Source organism: Protomyctophum parallelum, assembly GCF_964188405.1.
Source record: "Protomyctophum parallelum genome assembly, chromosome: 22".
Taxonomy (NCBI): Eukaryota; Metazoa; Chordata; class Actinopteri; order Myctophiformes; family Myctophidae; genus Protomyctophum; species Protomyctophum parallelum.
The window spans coordinates 35,956,175-35,979,088 of record NC_139714.1 but is presented as its reverse complement, the minus strand read 5'-3'; the positions used below and the strand labels follow the sequence as shown (position 1 = coordinate 35,979,088).

At 44.2% G+C, this 22,914-nt stretch overlaps 1 protein-coding gene across 2 annotated transcripts in view; it reads right to left on the bottom strand.

Moving 5' to 3' along the window:
- osbpl8 (oxysterol binding protein-like 8) overlaps positions 1-22,914 on the bottom strand; it is a gene marked incomplete at its 5' end in the record, with an annotated part of 166,617 nt that overhangs the window by 113,865 nt on the left and 29,838 nt on the right. For both annotated transcript variants that reach the window (XR_014568794.1, XM_083757795.1), the window contains one exon: positions 11,636-11,736. Coding sequence is in view for 1 of the 2 variants with exons in the window: in XM_083757795.1 (XP_083613921.1) it covers positions 11,636-11,680 (45 nt within the window). The remainder of the gene's footprint in view (positions 1-11,635; positions 11,737-22,914) is intronic.

The window sequence follows — 22,914 nt, the reverse complement described above, 5'->3', positions numbered from 1 at the left end:
ACCCATTTTGGTGTCAGCATCATGTTATGCTTTAGCTATTTAAAAATAGCAGATCTACAAGCTCATATCGCGCCACCGAGTGGCGCGATACGAGCTTGTAGGTCTGCTATTTTTGAAAAATCGAAGAGCGACTGACATTTTTTTAATCTGATCTCAGGTCAGAATGGTTTAATCAGACCAGTATGTGTCCAGTTGAAACCTCGTATGAATCTGATCTCAGGTCAGAATGGGTTAACTCAAATCTTTGCTTCTGGGGGGGTCCCTGGAACAACACAATTTGAGATGGGGATCGGTGGCCACATACATACAATTCTGGGGGTCCTTGACATGACATAGTCTGAGAACCACTGCCATAGAAACCTAGGTTTTTCAGAAAACTATCATGATTTGGTTGTAGAAGACAATTGTGTCGAATCAGTTCTCAGGTCTAAATGGGTTAAACATTTTTCATGCATTTTACCTGTCAATGTCTGAAGCAGCCGACGTCACATAATATGGAAGAAAACGGTTGGTCCGTGCGTTGCAGAGCAGAAAACCAACATTTCACATGAATAGGATGATGTAAACAAAATGCTTCCACGCTGTTTAACACGCTCCCGATCCCTGCACCATCACAGAATGAGTCATGAGTTCATGAAGTGTTTACTGAGTAATACAAAGCGTAAAAACAAACAGTAAGTCCTACCAGCAAAGTGCAACAGCCCCAGTGTGCACACAGTGACATGGGTTTGCAGCCGTCTGAAGAGCACAGACGGTACTTTTCTCACGCTAGTATGTTATTGTATTTTCAGCTCATCTGTCATGGAAATTAGATTGAAGAAAAACGCTCTACTCTGAAAACCCCTGCAAAGCTGAGATCCAAGTTATAGAGTTGGATTAAGTTTACACAAATAAAATAGTAGTAAAGTGAATGCCCCATTCAGTATTAATACATATATATTATATAGCGATATGCTAGTGCTACACTTCGCATGACACAATGAATTATTCACTAGCTTCTTGGCAACAAAAAACTGAAGGTCTTTTAACAACAATCCAAGCATGGGAAGGGAAATCCTTTGAGTCATAGAAAATGTGTTTTGTCCCCATCAGAAAATTGCTGATGATCAGATGCAGAGATTACTACAGATCACTTACACACTCATAGTGATTCTCTGCATGCAGTTTTTCTAAATAATTGAGAAAAAAAAAGGCTTTATACAGCAACCCTCTGGCGTTTTGTTTTCAAATACAAATCTTTGGTCATGGGTGGTATTTGAAAGATTCACAAGGTTTCACACGAGAACAAATTGAAGCACCAAAGCAGTGACCTGGTTTCCCTTGATCCACAGTCCACACACGTGTGCCATACATTTTTTATAGGTTCCTATTTTCATTTCATTTTTTATTTTAGCAACATACAGTACCATCTGCTTGCAGTTTCTTTGCACTTTCTAGTTTGAGAACATTGTACTGTAGCTACAGCCTTTGCTCTTGACAGTTCAAAGTAATGCGTCCACGTTTACAGGGTAACGATCAGAACAGAAAAAAACAAGTAATTGTCTCCACCAGGCCGAAGGCATGGGGGGAGAGTATGTTTTGCACTCCGTCCGTCCGCGTGTCCGTCCGTCCGTGTGTCCGTCCGTGTGTCCGTGAACAGCTAATCTCGGCCACCGTTAACCCGGTCGATGCCATATTTTGCACACACACTCCCTGGATGCCAACGATGAACCTCTGCCCCAAACTTTCCAGAACGGCCTGTTATAGCGCCACCAGGAGGCCGCTTTGTGCAAAACAAGTTTTTGCACAGTACACCTACAGATTTTGTCCAAACATCACGCAAATTGGTACACAGTCTCTCTAGAGCCATTCAACGAAACGGGTCTTTCAGATTTATCAGACTCCATCCTGATTGGTTAAGATTGGCTTCCAAAGTTCACAGGAGTGCTCAGTTTCAAACAAAATGCTGCAAATCATGAACACATCGCGTGATTTCCGTGAAATTGTGCACCCACATTCCCACTAGGCCCAGGACGAAATGCCACATGAACAATTTCAACTCAGCCTCAAGGTGGCGCTATAACAGAAAAAAACAAGTCATTCTCACTGTAATGCACATATGGCCTGCATATGCCATGCCATATGTGGCCCCAAAGTATTGGTCCCGAAAGTCAATCCATACCAGGCTGATTACAGTGCTGCTCAGACCCAGCCACACAGTCCTGGACTGCATTTCACAGCAGGGTGTGGAGGCTTTTAATAAATAGCAGAGACAGACACTCCCAGTAAGACAGTGGTTCATTAAAATCTAAATGTCACTAAGGACATTTCCCTACAAACAATTTGAAAGTCATTACTGCCAACTGTATCAACGCTACAATTGTGAATGTACTTTTCCTAGAGTTAATCGAAGCTTATGTTGACTGCCAATGATTTAAGGCAGCAATCAACACCTATTTTCATGATCAATTAATCTGTTTATACTATATATTTTTAAATAATTCACTTAATCAATTGATTAATAATGCTGTTACCGTTTCAAGTACAATAATTCAAATCAATTATATAAAATTGATAGATCTATCTATGTTATCCATATCAGCCTGTATGGAGTATTGTAGTGTATGCCGTATTTTCTTTGAAAACGTCCTGTGAATGCTTCATTCAAATAATCGTTCATTTAGTGTAGTACTACAACCTCACAACAAATTCTAATGATGTGCAGACATACCTAAATCAATAAAAAATACTTGAAATGAAATTATAGTGACAGAGGTAAGTAAGTACAAATTCTATGCTAATAAGTGCTCACCATACATACGGTATCTGAAACCAAACTAGAAAAATCTAAGTGAATAGGTTTACTAAAAACAGTAAACACACATATATGGAATAACGTGTTCCTTCCACGCGCTACGTCCAACCAGGGAAACTCCCCCCTGTCAGGTGTAAAGGAGCAACTTGGACACTCAGGCATGAAGGAAGCATTCAGTTCAAGTCCGTTGCTCTCCCCTTGCCCCCATATATGGGGACTAGGTTGGTCTCCCCTTGTCCCCCATATATGGGGACTAGGTTGGTCTCCCCTTGTCCCCCATATATGGGGACTAGGTTGGTCTCCCCTTGTCCCCCATATATGGGGACTAGGTTGGTCTCCCCTTGTCCCCCATATATGGGGACTAGGTTGCTCTCCCCTTGTCCCCCATATATGGGGACTAGGTTGGTCTCCCCTTGTCCCCCATATATGGGGACTAGGTTGCTCTCCCCTTGTCCCCCATATATGGGGACTAGGTTGGTCTCCCCTTGTCCCCCATATATGGGGACTAGGTTGGTCTCCCCTTGTCCCCCATATATGGGGACTAGGTTGGTCTCCCCTTGTCCCCCATATATGGGGACTAGGTTGGTCTCCCCTTGTCCCCCATATATGGGGACTAGGTTGGTGGAGGGTGTGTAGAGCCCAGGATCACATTAGATGATTGACACAGGGGTGAAAAATGGGTTACTAAATCGTGGGATAAAAAATATATATATAAAAAAAAGAAAACACACATATTAGGGCCGAGGGTCAAACGATATAAAATAATCAGATTAATCACATCTTCAAAAATAATGAATCGTGATTAATCACCATTCAAGCTATATCCGAAATATGCCATGTTTTGTTGTGGGAACCAAAAGATAAGTGACTCCCTAGCTCTCGCTCTCTCTCTCTCTCCATATCTCCATATCTCTCTGTCTCTCACCCCGTCACTGTAAATTGGGCAGCTTTTTATTGGCAAATAACCAACTTTTTTTTTCCCCTGTCCAGATAGGGCTAGATAGGGCTTCTCCTTCCATCGCTCTTGTATCTGATGGCTAATAGATCCGAATGAGGTTTGGATATATTAGCCATCAGAAACAAGAGGTTTGGATCTATATTATCCATCACAAACAAGAGGTTTGGATCCATTTGTTTATGGGATAAGGGATATATGGGGCGGGTCATCTTTTCTTCTTTTTTCTTTTAATTAGTATTTGACTTACCACTCTTATCATCATACATACATACATACATCATCACATTCCGGGCCAATCCCAATTGGCGTCCTCAAATGTCTGCCCTCACATTTATTTATTATCCTCAATACTTTGCCCAGCCAGTCAAATCATCGCTATGGGGCGATCAACTGATCAATCAGCCAATCGAGACATCGCTAGAATTCACACGAAAGCTGTGCATAGGAGGGGCTATGGCGCCCCTCAAAGCTGTGCATAGGAGGGGCTATGGCGCCCCTCAAAGCTGTGCATAGGAGGGGCTATAGCGCCCCTCAAAGCTGTGCATAGGAGGGGCTATGGCGCCCCTCAAAGCTGTGCATAGGAGGGGCTATAGCGCCCCTCAAAGCTGTGCATAGGAGGGGCTATGGCGTCCCTCAAAGCTGTGCATAGGAGGGGCTATGGCGCCCCTCAAAGCTGTGCATAGGAGGGGCTATGGCGCCCCTCAAACATTCTATCAATACTGCGGGGAAGAAAGGACACACAGCGAGAATGTGCGCTGTCCTTCCGAGCTGCCTGTTCTGCGCCTGACGAGCAAACTGCTGGAGCTGGAGCTGTAACTTAACTCTTATCAACAGGAAGACACGGGCCGAGGATGTCTGCTTCCTGTAGCATGTGGCACTGAGTGAACGTCAGTCGGACATGCCGCGCTGCGTCACATGATGTACTGTACTTACTGTACAACAATAGGCTAGTCCAAGTCCATAGTGTACTGAAAAAAAGAGTAAATGTGCCCCTTATGCCGAACCTTCAGAGATCAGTGTTAGATTTACCCTTATGCCTAACCTTCAGAGATCAGTGTTAGATTTACCCTTATGCCTAACCTTCAGAGATCAGTGTTAGATTTACCCTTATGCCTAACCTTCAGAGATCAGTGTTAGATTTACCCTTATGCCTAACCTTCAGAGATCAGTGTTAGATTCAGGTGGAGCGAAATCCCTTCACGACGGACGACGTACGTCGCGACGTATATTTTTCCGTCGCAACGTATATTCGAGTACGTCCTGGCGTAAATATCAATTCGTCCCGGCAGAACGGACTCGTCGCGGCTATATCTACCCGTTTGCGACGTAATAGGTTGACTATTATTTTCCGTCGCACCAGAACGGGACTCGTCGCAGCTATATCTACCCGTTGTGGCGTGAGCTGGACTCGTCGCGGCAGAACGTGACTCGTCGCGACTATATCTACCCGTTTGCGACGTGCGCCTCGCCGGTCCGGTCTCCAGGCGAGCCTGCGTCCTTCATATATTTTTTTTTCTGCTCTTGTTGGACTTAACTTTAAAAGTCCAATGGAACACCTCTTTGTAACGGGCCGCTGTAGTATAGTGGTCTAATCTCTCGCCTCTCTATTCTTTTTTGCTGAGGACGCTGGTTCAATTCCCGCTCGCGGCAGACCAAAATTATTATATTTTAGACAGACACACAGACAGACAGACTGCCTGTCTGCCTGCCTGTCTGCCTGCCTAATGTATTGTAAATAATGTATTCATTCCATACGGCTATTTTTTTTTAATATAAAAACTTTTGTCTTTCGCGCGATTCGAACCAGCGTCGTCAGCACCAAAACATTGAGAGGCGAGTGATTAAACCGCTAGACTACAGCGGCCATACGTTACAAAGAAGTGTTTCATTGGACTTATAAAGACAATAGCACCCAGCTGCAGTCTCGCAAGGGGAGGGACCGGAAGTGCTTTTATTTCCGGCTTCCACGTGCACAAGCGCACATACACGCACGCGAAATATAATGCAATATGTAATAATCAGCTCATACATTATAAAGACATTATTGCATTATGAAGTTTTATTACAGTATGAGTCGCCTATGTGGAGGTTCTTAATGTAACACATTATTACATTATAGAAAAATCTATTAAGTTATGTGCTCGTCTTTTAATTACATTATGAGCTGATTATTACATTATGAGGTCAGATGTAGAGTTGCTGGCCGCCTCAGCTCCATATATGGAGATCTAGGTGATGATCCAGTCTTTTCAATGTATGGCTATCCAGGGTTTGATGAGGTCAGTGTCGGGATCTTATATCATATGGAAACGGCCATATATGGTGGTGTGACGTGTCATGAGGCGTGACCATATATGGAGGCATGACACGAGGCGTGACATGACACACTTACTGACTGACTGACGGGAAATGCAGGTTTTCATAGTAAATTAAATGCATATGGTCGTGTGTCTGTGGTCTATGGTCTGGACATGGTGTGTGTGGGACAGGGGTACGGGGTTATAGCAACTTATTACATTACTTAAATGCCTTGATATCATTATGTTATAATCGACCATATAGGCCTAGCCTATTATTGCATATCATTTTATTATTGTTAGATTTGCATTTCTTCAAATATGCACACTTATACCACCAACTAATAAGCTTTCAATTAAAATATTACCTACAACAAACTACTTCAAACTTTTCCAAACCGACCACGTAATTATGTTTAAGCACAGATGGTACTATATACACCCGGCATTTAAGCGCGCACCAGCAAGTGCGTGTCGTGCACGCGCATTATATTTCGCGTGCGTGTATGTGCGCTTGTGCACGTGGAAGCCGGAAATAAAAGCACTTCCGGTCCCTCCCCTTGCGAGACTGCAGCTGGGTGCTATTGTCTTTATAAGTCCAATGAAACACTTCTTTGTAACGTATGGCCGCTGTAGTCTAGCGGTTTAATCACTCGCCTCTCAATGTTTTGGTGCTGACGACGCTGGTTCGAATCGCGTGAAAGACAAAAGTTTTTATATTAAAAAAAAATAGCCGTATGGAATGAATACATTATTTACAATACATTAGGCAGGCAGACAGGCAGGCAGACAGGCAGTCTGTCTGTCTGTCTGTCTGTGTGTCTGTCTAAAATATAATAATTTTGGTCTGCCGCGAGCGGGAATTGAACCAGCGTCCTCAGCAAAAAAGAATAGAGAGGCGAGAGATTAGACCACTATACTACAGCGGCCCGTTACAAAGAGGTGTTCCATTGGACTTTTAAAGTTAAGTCCAACGAGAGCAGAAAAAAAAATATATGAAGGACGCAGGCTCGCCTGGAGACCGGACCGGCGAGGCGCACGTCGCAAACGGGTAGATATAGTCGCGACGAGTCACGTTCTGCCGCGACGAGTCCAGCTCACGCCACAACGGGTAGATATAGCTGCGACGAGTCCCGTTCTGGCGCGACGGAAAATAATAGTCAACCTATTACGTCGCAAACGGGTAGATATAGCCGCGACGAGTCCGTTCTGCCGGGACGAATTGATATTTACGCCAGGACGTACTCGAATATACGTTGCGACGGAAAAATATACGTCGCGACGTACGTCGTCCGTCGTGAAGGGATTTCGCTGTCTCTCGTTAGATTTACCCTTATGCCTAACCTTCAGAGATCAGTGTTAGATTTACCCTTATGCCTAACCTTCAGAGATCAGTGTTAGATTTACCCTTATGCCTAACCTTCAGAGATCAGTGTTAGATTTACCCTTCCGGATTTTACCGTAAACTTGTCTTTCATTTATGTGCCTGTGACTGTCTTCTCTTCAGAGGCACCATGTGTGATCTGTGATGATGGTCCCAGAAAAAGAAAAAGAAGTGAAGGTCGATCTCTGAAGAGATATTATCTACCTCTCTGTTTCGTAACAGTTATATTAATGTCACATGCAGTGTGTTTGTAAAGCCATCCAATCAGAATTGCCAGAATCGGTTGAATATTAAAATAATCGTCATTAACCCATTTTGGGGCGGGAACCCCTTTTGGTGTTAGCATTATGTTATGCTTTAGCTATTGAAAAATAGCAGACCTACAAGCTCGTAGCGCGCCACCGAGTGGCGCGCTACGAGCTTGTAGGTCTGCTATTTTTGAAAAATCGAAGAACGACTGACATAGAAACATAGCTTTTTCAGAAAACTGTCAGGATGTAGAAGACATTTTTTAGAATATGATCTCAGGCCAAAATGTTAATAGCAGTAGAATAATCGACATACAGAATTGGTCAGTCCTGCACATACAGTACACAATCCCCTAATATGCACAATCCTTTTTGGTGAGAGAGGTACCCTGATTTGTGAGAGACTCGGGACACTGCGGAGAGGAGAGGGGAAGAGGAGCAGACACTTGGATGGAGAGGAGAGGAGAGGGGAAGAGGAGAGGGAAGAGGAGAGGAGAGGGGAAGAGGAGCAGACACTTGGATGGAGAGGAGAGGAGAGGGGAAGAGGAGAGGGAAGAGGAGAGGGGAAGAGGAGCAGACACTTGGATGGAGAGGAGAGGAGAGGGGAAGAGGAGAGGGAAGAGGAGAGGAGAGGGGAAGAGGAGCAGACACTTGGATGGAGAGGAGAGGAGAGGGGAAGAGGAGAGGGAAGAGGAGAGGAGAGGGGAAGAGGAGAGGGAAGAGGAGAGGAGAGGGGAAGAGGAGCAGACACTTGGATGCCTTCCCGAAGGCTCTCTCTGCTCTTTGTGTTTCCTTTCCTCCAGTGGAACCTTTCAGTGAACAGCAGGACCACTGCCAACTACCAGTGTCAGACTGTATGCTGCCATGGCAGTCGTTTCAACGATGCACAGAAATACATTTAACCCATTCTGACCTGAGATCAGATTCTAAAAATGTCAGTCGTTCTTCGATTTTTCAAAAATAGCAGACCTACAGACCTATGAGCTTGTAGATCTGCTATTTTTCAATAGCTAAAGCATAACATGATGCCAACACCAAAATGGGTGCCCGGTCAGAATGGGTTAACCTGTTCCAGACGGGAACAACCCCTTTTGGTGTTTTAAGCATTACGGTATGTTATACTTTAGCTATTGAAAAAATAGCAGATCTGCAAGCTCGTATCGCTCGGTGCTGCGCTATGAGCTTGTAGATCTGCTATTTTTCCAAAAAAAAATCGTGAAAATGTGGCGCAAATCTTTGAATATATATTTTCAGAGCGAACGTTTTTAACTCAAATATTTTGCTTCTGGGGAGTCTGGAACCCAGGATTGCATTTTAGATAATTGACACTTGGTGGAAATTCTTTTTAGAAGCAATTTCTTTTAGAATCGACCTCAGGTCTAAATGGGTTAAATTCAGATCGTTTTGCCCCATGCAGAGAGACCAAGACTAGTTAAAGGTGGTTGCAGAAAAGGAAGAGAATGAATTCCATTAACATGCATTACGCAACCTGTTGTTTCATCAATATTTCAGGCAATTAGTGCTCACCAAGCAGAACTTAGTCATTGTTGTGGCAGACGGAGCTAATGGACACAGCGTCTATGATCTCATCTCTTCTCTTCTCTCTGTCTGTCTCGTCTCCACCCCGTAGTGCTGTGGGATTTGTTTGAGCCTCTGCCGACGTGCAGCCATTTGTGGCCTTTTCTTTGATGTTTTTCAGGTTGAAATGGGTTGATAAAATATAGGTTATGAGGTAGGGTTCTGCCTCCAACTCATTCAGGCCGGGGGTTAAATTTCACATGGACAAAGACTACAGTAAAATAATCAGTCCAAAAATAATAGTGCAAAGGAATTAAACAGTTTCCGTGCCGGGAATGGATTACTCCAGGTTAATGTCGCTGCCATATCGGACATACCCGCCTTTTGTTTTATGTGTTTAATCCGCTGTAATAGAAAATTCGTCTTCGCCGCGGAGAAAGAGAGTAGGTGCATTTGTTTTGATGATGAAACCGGAAATCGTCACATGCTGTGGGCTGCTAGGGCTTCTGGGAAATTGAGGCCAATGCAAACGAATGGGGTTCAACGCCTCATGGAGGAGGGTCCTGTGCTGCGTCTTCCGGGTGTACCAAGATGGCGGGTGGTGCGATCGTTCATAACAAACGAAGGAAGCTTTTTTCGCTCGATTTTCGCGGATTAAAAGCCCAAATAATTCAGCGTATGCTCTAAAGGTAATACAACAATCTCGGCAGTGAAGGGGGGTTGATTAAAATGCGGGTTAAGCGTATAAAACAGTCAAACTATTAATTTAACCCATTTAGGCCTGACGTCAAAAAGAAAAAGTCTTCAAAATCCTGAGAGTTTTCTGAAAAACCATATGTTTCTGCAACAGTGTGCTCAATATTTCATGTCAAGGACCCCAAAAACTGTAATTGGCCACCGCCGCCATCTGTAAATATGCTGTTCCAGATTTGAGTCAAAATGTTCAGTCTGTAATACTATATATTCAAAGACTTGCTCCACATTTTCACGATTTTTCTAAAATAGCAGACCTACAAAATACAAATTCATAGCGTGGCACTCGGTGCCGCGCTATGAATTTGTAGCTGGTACTGTACTGCAGTCGTACTTCCACTCATACTGTACTCGTGCTGTACTGCACGGGTACTGTACTCCGTGCTGTACAGTGTTGTACTACTCCGTACTGTAATGTACTCCTCTATGGTACTGTAATGTACTCCTCACTGGCCTGTGTGTGTGTGTGTGTGTGTGTGTGTGTGTGTGTGTGTGTGTGTGTGTTGTGTGTGTGTGTGTGTGTGTGTGTGTGTGTGTGTTGTGTGTGTGTGTGTGTGTGTGTGTGTGGTTGAGCAGAGTCACACACACACACACACACACACACACACACACACACACACACACACAGTCACACACACTCCTGCGTGTAGGAGTGGCTAGCATATTATGCAGACCAACATGCAGACACACACTAGCCGTCTAGCGAAGATAAAGATGAAAAGGGTACTTCTGAAATGAGAAATGATTTATAGCCTCCCTTGTTGTATTGCTAAATTAGCTCATGTATACATGTCTTATTCATTTAACCCATTCTGACCTGAGATCAGATTCATACGAGGTTTCCACTGGACACACACTGGTCTGATTAACCCATTCTGACCTGAGATCAGATTCTAAAAATGTCAGTCGCTCTTCGATTTTTCAAAAATAGCAGACCTACAAGCTCGTATCGCGCCACTCGGTGGCGCGATATGAGCTTGTAGATCTGCTATTTTTCAATAGCTAAAGCATAACGCGATGCTGACACCAAAATGGGTGCCCGCTCAGAATGGGTTAATGTTCATCGCTGTCTCTGCTTTGAAGCCCTTTCCCCAGTGGGATGTGGACGCATACAGCAGGCATGTGTGCCGTGCTCTGACAGCAAGATAATTACACACAGCCAAGTTCAGCGACCACTATCCAGCACCTGCCAAGCCCGAGGCAGGTTAGCAATACGATTGCCTTAAGCTAATCATTCATTGTTAGATTGTGCTCCATTGTAGCCAGTGGGAAACATGACACGTCCTTCCTCATCAAGCATGTACACAAATAACCCCCAGATATGGACATAAAATACCAATTACTGGAGACATTCAGCTGCATGTTAACCCATTCTGACCGGGCACCCATTTTGGTGTCAGCATCGTGTCGTGCTTTAGCTATTTAAAAATAGCAGATCTACAAGCTCATATCGCGCCACCAAGTGGCCATTCAGGTCAGAATGGGTTCATAATGAAACTGTCAGGATGTAATAGACATTTTTTTAATCTGATCTCAGGTCAGAATGGGTTAATGGAAAGGGTAAAAGGATGGGGTGGGATGGGACAAGTGAAGGTGAAGGTTTCCTGAGACAGACAGACAGACAGACAGACAGACAGACAGACAGACACACAGACAGACAGACAGACAGACAGACAGACTCACCGGAGTTTTCTCAGGCTCCACCTGTGACTCAGATGAAGACTCCATGGTTGCGTAGAGCCAGAGTGAGGCGTGTTAGTGCTAGTGCCCAGTGGCCCGCATGGCTGTCCGGAGAGGGAAGAAAGGCATCACAAGTTTAGTTAGTTACTGTTAAAGGTTTTATGACATTCATTTTCATTTCTTTATCTTTTTTCTTTTAGGTTTTATGACCTCAATTACACCCAAAAAACCTGAACTTTGAACATTCAGTGGATTTTCTGTGGTCTGAAGTTTTCTTTGGGGTTTGGAAGCCTTTTGAGCTACAATGAAAACAGGCAACACAGTGAAAACAGTGACATCTGCTGGCAAATCCCATTGACATATATGGGATTTGCAGGGTCTTACATCACTTACTGCCGGCAAATCAGAGCACCTGTTTGAGCCAGAAAATCCCAGATCACAGAAAACTGAATGTTAAAAGTTCATGTTTTTTGGGTGCAATTGAGATTAGAAAACCTAAAAAAGATAAGAACAATTCCAAAACCTTTTTTTAAATGTCACAATCCCTTTAAATAACAAAATAATAACCTGCTGGCATGCCTCATCACTTTGACCTTTCAGTTGAGTTTTTAAACCTATTTGTTCTTACTCAACTCAACTTCATTTATATAGCACATTTTACATGACCAGGTCAACCAAAGTGCTGTACAGGTTCAGAAACAAAAACAATATAGTATAAACAGGCATTTAAAACATGAAACTCATGTGTGTGTTCGTATTCATGCTTATTGCCGTGCTGTTTCTTTGCTCGTTGCTGTTGTATTTTATTGTCTTGATGCTACTGTGTTTTTGCTTGCTTTATTGCTACTTTACGTTTGTGCTTTCATCTCATTTTGCCCTGTAAAGCATGTTGCGCTGCATTTTATGACATGAAAGGTGCTACAGTATAGAAATAAAGTTTATTATTATCATTACTAGACCGGTGCCTGGCTGTAGAGCGCAGAGTCCCCTGACACACCAAACCTCATCCTCGGGGAGATGAACCACTGCTCTTTGAAAGAGACACTCAGAGACTTCCAAGTCCCAACAGTATGTTCTCTGCCGACATCAATTCATTGACAGATGTTGTAACTAGTTGGTCCTTGTACTGCGAAAAAATACTGTAATTCCCGAGAGAATTGTCAAAGTGTATCCGAACTTTAAACCGTGGATATCCAAATTCCTCAAAACACTCCTTCAGAAGAAGAACAGAGTGTTTTGTTTCGAGAAGGCAAACACTTTAGAATTGAGAAGTTTGCAAAAAGAAATTAAGAGATAGGTATGGGCTGGAAAAATGAAGTAGAAAGAAAAAATAGAGGCTCAACTTAGAGCAAACAACCTGGACTCTGCCTGGGATGGTATGAAATAACCATCTGGATAACCATCTGGAAGGAAGGAAAAAGCATGCCAGGCTGCCCTTTACTGATTTCTGAGTGGTGCAACCACTCCAAGGAACAGCAATGTCCGTTGCATCACTCAGTTCACACAGGTGTGATCCTCTATCTAAAGCTGCTGACCATTTGAGAGGTTGGAGTGTGGTTGATCTTCCAGATATAGAGCCCTACGGGGCTGTTACTAAAGAGATTGTAGGACTTCATAAGATCTACAATGTGTGTCCACCACAATGGAAAAATACATTTTTCCCATTGTTGACTCTATCGCCGGGACAGTTTGTTTATTTTTGGACCACAATGCTTATATGAGACGATTAATGACCCCATGTTATTCTCCATAGAGATAAAACTTCCGCAAACCCCCCCTTGGCACCAGAGTGACTGACGTCAGGCCTTCAGCTCTACAGTATATTCCATGTTATTGCCTTACTTCAATTTTGTTTAATATTGCACTGATTTGTGCCTCTTCCCAACCGCTAGGTAAAAGTTGCTTCCTCCAAAGTGTTATTAAATAACATAGTTAACGGTTCAGCAGTCTCACAAGCTTGTTCTTTTACAATCATGGGTGAATTGCATCTGGCCCTGGGGATTTGTTTGTAAATGTTCCATCATGCTCTGTAGCAGATCTGTGTCCTCAGCACTGGAGATTGTAAAACGCTCTGCATGCTGAACTCCCACTCTTGTCAATGAAGGTATAACAAGCCCTATATATTCACAAATACACTGCTAAAATAAACTAAACAGCTCATTCAGATGCACGACGGCTCACCATGGATCAGCACTCGAACCTTTAGAGATACAGCGCTTTGAGAATCCTGTTAATAATGTAGGCTCGGCCCAGGCCGTAGCGTAACGGTCTGGGCACCGGACTGGTAATCCAGTCGCAGTGTGCCGCGGGTTCGACTCCCGGACCCGACACGGCCTTTACCGCATGTCATCCCCCCATCTCTCTCCCGTTTCCTGTCAGCCTACTGTCTGTCCCTTCAAAAATCAATAAAAGGCGTAAGCCGCAAAAAAATATCTTAAAAAAAATAAATAATAATAATAATAATAATGTAGGCTCAATGCCGATTTAACCCATTCTGACCGGGCACCCATTTTGGTGTTGGCATCATGTTATGCTTTAGCTATTGAAAAATAGCAGATCTACAAGCTCGTATCGTGCCACCGAGTGGCGCGATACGAGCTTGTAGGTCTGCTATTTTTTGAAAAATCGAAGAACGACTGACATTTTTAGAATCTGATCTCAGGTCAGAATGGGTTCATCAGACCAGTGTGTGTCCAGTGGAAACCTCGTATGAATCTGATCTCAGGTCAGAATGGGTTAAAAATCCCACAGCTGGTGGGGACGGATGCTCTCCATGCTAACAGGAGCAATGCTAAAAGGTAAAGTGACGGTCTCCGCTTTCATATTATGGAGTGTACGGTTGTCTACGAACATACGCGTAGTTAGCACCTTTAGGTACCGATAGCCTAGCTACGTTTATAAACGTAGATAGCAGCGAAAACGTTAAGGCCCAATGTCTACATGCTGAGGTGAGAGATTGTCTCCCACGATCCTACTTGCAATCCACCGTGTCACCTTCTGAAGTCAGTGACCAGGACTAGCAGTATACCTTTTGGGAATGAGCAATGTCTTCAAACTAGGATTACAGATTGATATTCTTCAGGGACGCAGAACATTTATCACAATCCCTACCACGTTTTCTACATCAAAGCTGACTGCCAAGACAATGAACAGCCTGTTTCCGGAGTGAACACAGGCCAAGGAGACCCTGCCAGGTTGTCAGAAATACAGGATGGAAGATATGGTCAAAATGGACTGCATTTAGCACTTCTAAACTGTCAAAGTGCCTTTCAATGTGTGTCTGATGGATTGGACGCATGCGCGCGCACACACACACACACACACACACACACACACTCACAGAACATTGAGAAATAGACCTAGACCATAGACTGTAAAACATATGGACAAAGCGTTCCCCGGACGTAAAATGAAGCCTGTTATTCCTGCACTGTAAGTCGCCATATTTCTAGATCCGTTTGGGCCCAGCTGGCCATTGGCTGGCTCCGTTTGGGCCCAGCTGGCCATTGGCTGCCCAGACAACGAGGCGGGACTTCCCCCCTTCTTCTCCGTTGGTTTTTATTTTGACTCGAGTGGGTGGGGACTCCCGATCATAGACTGTAACGGTAGCCACGCCCCTCAGAACATACGCGACTTTATGGTCATTTATTTTAAAAATGGGACCATAATTTTCCAAAAAGAATATTATGACAACATTAGAAATGAGACTTTAAACTAGTGACTGGAAGCAGAAAGTATTCATGACCATGTTTATTAAGGTAATACAGTCTAGGTGAAGTTGGGCCCAAATACATGGACTTCTATGGGGCTATGGGATTTTTCTGGGTCCAGTGACAGCGCCACAACAGGCCATTACATGAACTTTCAGGAGTTTCAGGCTTCACAAAATATCTGTCTGACTGCCCCCCTGACCTAGACCTGAGTCAGCTTTAGAAATAAATAATCAGCCATGTCATAGTCCATTTGATGTCATCTCATATGATAACGTCACCTACATCACTTGTGCTTCTTGTTCATTATTATTACATAAGATCCACTTCTGGACTAAGGGTTAGTTAGTATAGAAGCTTCGGGCTACTAGCCTGGCTGGCCAAATAATCATGTTCTAATAATAATAATAATAATGTTATTGATTATATTTTGATGATGTTGTGCCTCGTGTTCTCTCCGTTCCTCCGTTCCAGTGAGACAAAGCTTTGAGGTTCCTAATCGTTTGGAACCAGACATTCCTGAATGACATTTATTTATTCCAATAAGCTGTTCAGACACTCCATGGATGGTGATTATGGATCTTCTTTTGGAATACTAAGGATGTTTAGTGGTTAGATATGCACAAGAATACAAATATGAACTAACAACCAAACATGGTGTGTGTGAATACATGGTGCAGTAAAGGTCGAATAGACAGGCTTTGCTTTGATGAGGGTTGGTTAACTTGACATTAAATACATTGAATACAGCATATGAATAGATACCGGTAATTGATATGGGGGTACAGTGACGTGTTTATTTTTGGTGTTTGTAGCCGGCCTGGATGCTAGATAGTACTTTTGCAGGGGAAAACATTCTGTGAATGGGTTAGCCGGTACTGTTAATTTATGTTGAATTGAATATACTTAAGATATTTAGAACACAACTGTAACTATCCCTGAAAACGTCAACCATTAATTTTACACTATAAAAATAGCCGATCTACAGGCTCGTGAGCTTGTAGATCGGCTATTTTCAGCATGCAACGAAGTGTAAAATGAATTATACTGGATCTCTTGTCCACTAGTCCCTTCCTAACATTTTAGTCTAGTTTTTATTTGTTGACGAAATCCGTCAGTATATTTAGTCTTAGTTTTAGTCATCATAGCTTAGTTTTCATTTAGTTTCCATTTAGTTTTCGTCAGTGAAAAAAGGTAGTCGACGAAAATTTTTCGTCTTAGTTTTAGTCGACGAGAACAACACTGCACTGTTGTCACATGGTGTGTGACCAAAACATGATGCATTTCCAGTCCAGTCCACATCAGTGACTCGCAATGCAACCAGTAAAGTGCTCTGAGATTCTGAATCGACCAGTTGCACATCTGTATTTTAGTGATATTATGCTGATATTCACGTCATAATGCCAGAGGAATAAGTGGATATTGTGGAGGAGGAGTACTGCCCGCCCCTCATATGCCGAATATGGTTTGTGGAAGACTGTGCAGAGAGAGAGTGTGTGTGTGTGTGTGTGTGTGTGTGTGTGTGTGTGTGTGTGTGTGTGTGTGAATGGTGCATTTATATAGCGCCTTTATCCAATGCGCTTTACATAGATTGTGCATTACATTCACCCATTCACACACACATTCATACACCGATGGCAGCGGAAACCATGCAAGGCACCAACTAGCACATCGGGAGCAATTAGGGGTTCAGTGTCTTGCTCAAGGACACTTCGACAGTAACTCTGGGGGAGCCCGGGTTCGAACTGGCAACCTTACGGTTTACCATCCAGGCACTCTACCCCTGAGCCACCGCCGCCCGTGTGTGTGTGTGTGTGTGTGTGTGTGTGTGTGTGTGTGTGTGTGTGTGTGTGTGTGTGCTGTCAAACATCACTACTAGGTCACTTGGTTCAGCTGCAGAACTACAACCTGCAACACTTCGCCCGTCTGCAATGACGGACTGTCCGTTATTAATGCTCCATGCCAGTATGCTTTCTGGGAGATTATATTCCGCACAGCAACCGCCTAACAAAGCTTGGCTTCGGCACCAATGCTTTCAAGCTGATAAGAGGCAGCCACTTAAGCTGATTGCCATTTTGCGTGGATAATTTCATAGCTTTTCCTCCAGGGCCCCTACCTAGGCTTACACCTGACCCCCCGCACCGCGCCACCCGAGATCATGGTTTGTCTATTAGAAAAGCCTTAACCCATTCTGACCTGAGATCAGATTCATACGAGGTTTCCGCCGGACAAACACTGGTCTGATGAAACCCATTCTGACCTGAGATCAGATTCTAAAAATATCAGTCGTTCTTCGATTTTTTTCAAAAATAGCAGACCTGCAAGCTCGTATCGCGCCACTCGGTGGCGCGATATGAGCTTGTAGATCTGCTATTTTTCAATAGCTAAAGCATGACATGATGCCGACACCAAAATGGGTGCCCGGCCTGAAAGGTTGAGAAGCACTGGCGTAGAAGACCATGCACTTCATCCTGAAAGGTTTACTTTAAAAAGTTACCCTAGTAGTCCCTAACCCTCGAAAAAGGTGAATTTTGTCATTGAAGTGTCCGCTAAACCTAGTCAGACAAGCAGACACACACACACACACACACACACACACACACACACACACACACACACACACACACACACACACATCATGGACAAAAGGACAGACAGAGACAGCAGGTGAATCTCAATTTCAGAGCTGCCGAGATGCTCAGACTGCTCTTGGGACCTCCGCCATCGGCCCCACTCTGTGTTCAAAGAGGCTCAAAGAGGCTCAAAGACAGACAGAGGCAGGCAGTGAATCTCAAACCCAGAGCTGCTGCTCAGTGTCAGACTCTGACCATGTACTCAGACCATGTACTCAGACCATGTACTCTGACCATGTACTCTGACCATGTACTCTGACCATGTACTCAGACCATGTACTCAGACCATGTACTCAGACCATGTACTCTGACCATGTACTCAGACCATGTACTCTGACCATGTACTCTGACCATGTACTCAGACCATGTACTCTGACCATGTACTCTGACCATGTACTCTGACCATGTACTCAGACCATGTACTCTGAGCTGCTGCTCAGTGTCAGACTCAGACCATGTACTCTGACCATGTACTCAGACCATGTACTCTGACCATGTACTCTGACCATGTACTCAGACCATGTACTCAGACCATGTACTCTGACCATGTACTCTGACCATGTACTCTGACCATGTACTCAGACCATGTACTCTGACCATGTACTCTGACCATGTACTCTGACCATGTACTCAGACCATGTACTCTGACCATGTACTCTGACCATGTACTCTGACCATGTACTCAGACCATGTACTCTGACCATGTACTCTGACCATGTACTCTGACCATGTACTCTGACCATGTACTCAGACCATGTACTCTGACCATGTACTCTGACCATGTACTCTGACCATGTACTCTGACCATGTACTCTGACCATGTACTCTGACCATGTACTCTGACCATGTACTCTGACCATGTACTCTGACCATGTACTCTGACCATGTACTCTGACCATGTACTCAGACCATGTACTCAGACCATGACCATGTACTCTGACCATGTACTCTGACCATGTACTCAGACCATGTACTCAGACCATGTACTCAGACCATGTACTCTGACCATGTACTCTGACCATGTACTCTGACCATGTACTCAGACCATGTACTCTGACCATGTACTCTGACCATGTACTCAGACCATGTACTCAGAGCATGTACTCTGACCATGTACTCTGACCATGTACTCAGACCATGTACTCTGACCATGTACTCTGACCATGTACTCAGACCATGTACTCTGACCATGTACTCTGACCATGTACTCTGACCATGTACTCTGACCATGTACTCTGACCATGTACTCAGACCATGTACTCTGACCATGTACTCTGACCATGTACTCTGACCATGTACTCAGACCATGTACTCTGACCATGTACTCTGACCATGTACTCTGACCATGTACTCTGACCATGTACTCAGACCATGTACTCTGACCATGTACTCTGACCATGTACTCTGACCATGTACTCTGACCATGTACTCTGACCATGTACTCTGACCATGTACTCAGACCATGTACTCTGACCATGTACTCTGACCATGTACTCTGACCATGTACTCTGACCATGTACTCAGACCATGTACTCTGACCATGTACTCTGACCATGTACTCTGACCATGTACTCTGACCATGTACTCTGACCATGTACTCAGACCATGTACTCTGACCATGTACTCTGACCATGTACTCTGACCATGTACTCTGACCATGTACTCAGACCATGTACTCTGACCATGTACTCTGACCATGTACTCTGACCATGTACTCTGACCATGTACTCAGACCATGTACTCTGACCATGTACTCTGACCATGTACTCTGACCATGTACTCTGACCATGTACTCTGACCATGTACTCTGACCATGTACTCAGACCATGTACTCTGACCATGTACTCAGACCATGTACTCTGACCATGTACTCTGACCATGTACTCAGACCATGTACTCTGACCATGTACTCTGACCATGTACTCAGACCATGTACTCTGACCATGTACTCAGACCATGTACTCTGACCATGTACTCTGACCATGTACTCTGACCATGTACTCTGACCATGTACTCTGACCATGTACTCTGACCATGTACTCTGACCATGTACTCTGACCATGTACTCTGACCATGTACTCTGACCATGTACTCTGACCATGTACTCTGACCATGTACTCAGACCATGTACTCTGACCATGTACTCAGACCATGTACTCTGACCATGTACTCTGACCATGTACTCTGACCATGTACTCTGACCATGTACTCTGACCATGTACTCTGACCATGTACTCTGACCATGTACTCAGACCATGTACTCTGACCATGTACTCAGACCATGTACTCTGACCATGTACTCAGACCATGTACTCTGACCATGTACTCTGACCATGTACTCTGACCATGTACTCTGACCATGTACTCTGACCATGTACTCTGACCATGTACTCTGACCATGTACTCAGACCATGTACTCTGACCATGTACTCTGACCATGTACTCTGACCATGTACTCTGACCATGTACTCTGACCATGTACTCAGACCATGTACTCAGACCATGTACTCTGACCATGTACTCAGACCATGTACTCTGACCATGTACTCTGACCATGTACTCTGACCATGTACTCTGACCATGTACTCTGACCATGTACTCTGACCATGTACTCTGACCATGTACTCTGACCATGTACTCTGACCATGTACTCTGACCATGTACTCTGACCATGTACTCAGACCATGTACTCAGACCATGTACTCTGACCATGTACTCAGACCATGTACTCAGACCATGTACTCAGACCATGTACTCTGACCATGTACTCAGACCATGTACACAGACCATGTACTCTGACCATGTACTCTGACCATGTACTCTGACCATGTACTCTGACCATGTACTCTGACCATGTACTCTGACCATGTACTCTGACCATGTACTCTGACCATGTACTCTGACCATGTACTCAGACCATGTACTCAGAGCATGTACTCTGACCATATGTACTCTGACCATGTACTCTGACCATGTACTCAGACCATGTACTCAGACCATGTACTCAGACCATGTACTCTGACCATGTACTCTGACCATGTACTCTGACCATGTACTCAGACCATGTACTCTGACCATGTACTCAGACCATGTACTCTGACCATGTACTCAGACCATGTACTCTGACCATGTACTCAGACCATGTACTCTGACCATGTACTCTGACCATGTACTCAGACCATGTACTCAGACCATGTACTCAGACCATGTACTCTGACCATGTACTCTGACCATGTACTCTGACCATGTACTCAGACCATGTACTCTGACCATGTACTCAGACCATGTACTCTGACCATGTACTCAGACCATGTACTCTGACCATGTACTCTGACCATGTACTCTGACCATGTACTCTCGCATTGCCCGTTCTCGACCCAACCCAGATTTCATAAAATCCTTTTTGGCTTCGGCGCTCGAGGTCAGAGAGAAACAGATGTTCCAAACTTCCTTAACCGAGGATGATTCTACAAAATCAGCTTTCTGAATCCTGACAGTTTTCGGAACAACTCGTGTCTCTATATCAGTGGTTCTATATATATCAGAACTATTTCATCTCAAGGACCCCAGAAATGATATGCAATTAATTGGCTGCCGACCCTCATCTGAAAATATGTTGTTCCAGTGACCTCACGGGAAGCAAAGATTTGAGTTAGACATTTTCTCTGTGAAAGCATATATTCAAAGATTTGCGCCACATTGTCACGATTTTTCAAAAATAGCAGGACCTACAAGCTCGTAGCGCGGCAGTCGGTGCCGTGCTATGAGCTTGTAGACCTGCTATTTTTGAATAGCTAAAGTATAAGATAATGCGTAAAACAACAAAATGGGTTGTTTTACCACACAGACGAAGAAGGAAACATGTTTGGTTGGCTTAGGTCTGTAGTATTGTTTTTCCACGGGGCTTTAACAAGCTAAGCTACCCTGTTCTCCATGGTAGCTTAGCTTGTTCTTGGTGCCGATCCCTTTTGCAATTAAAACTTTCATCTGGATAGTTATACGCACAGTATATGAAACAACACCACTGTTCTGGAACAGCCTTGCATCCATTTGTTTTAGACTGAACAATAAGACGATAATAACCCATTCTGACCGGGCACCCATTTTGGTGTCAGCATCATGTTATGCTTTAGCTAGTGAAAAATAGCAGATCTACAAGCTCATATCGCGCCACCGAGTGGCGCGATACGAGATTGTAGGTCTGCCATTTTTGAAAAATCGAAGAGCGACTGACATTTTTAGAATCTGATCTCAGGTCAGAATGGGTTCATCAGACCAGTGTGTGTCCGGCGGAAACCTCGTATGAATCTGATCTCAGGTCAGAATGGGATAATTAGACGAGCACATCACCAACAAGCGTCTGTAGTGTACGGGGCATGGAGTGTATCAGAGAAGATAGCAGTAAGGAGGATGAGACTAGCTGGCCAGTGGCCACTGCCACCGACACCAAGACCTCCCGGCCAAGAAGGTTGTACTGTGGGAACCAACACACGGGCATCGATGGAGAGGACGTCCCACAGCGACCTACCTACGTGGACGTACTAAAGAAAGATGCTGGTGCAGAAAGCACAAAGGAGCTGCATGCCAGATGACTGGAGACGCCGATGGAGGGCTCGTCTGAGGACGCCGATGGAGAGAGATAAAGCTCAATTATGAATTGCTGTTTTCATTTTCAAGCAGTGGAGTTTTTTTTGTGCCAACAGCGTTAGGGTAAAAGCTTAACATGATCTTCTGAAGGATAACAGGCAGGACGGTAACAATGCAAATGGATATACCATCTCAACATGAGTTCCAGCAAAAGCACAAAGGGTCCCCAAGAGGCGGCTGACTGAGTGCATCCTCATAAAAATGAGAAATATCCCCATAATAAAAAAACAAGTTTCACACAATGTGATGTATTTTCACACAGACAGCATCGACCGACAGTTATACGGTTGCG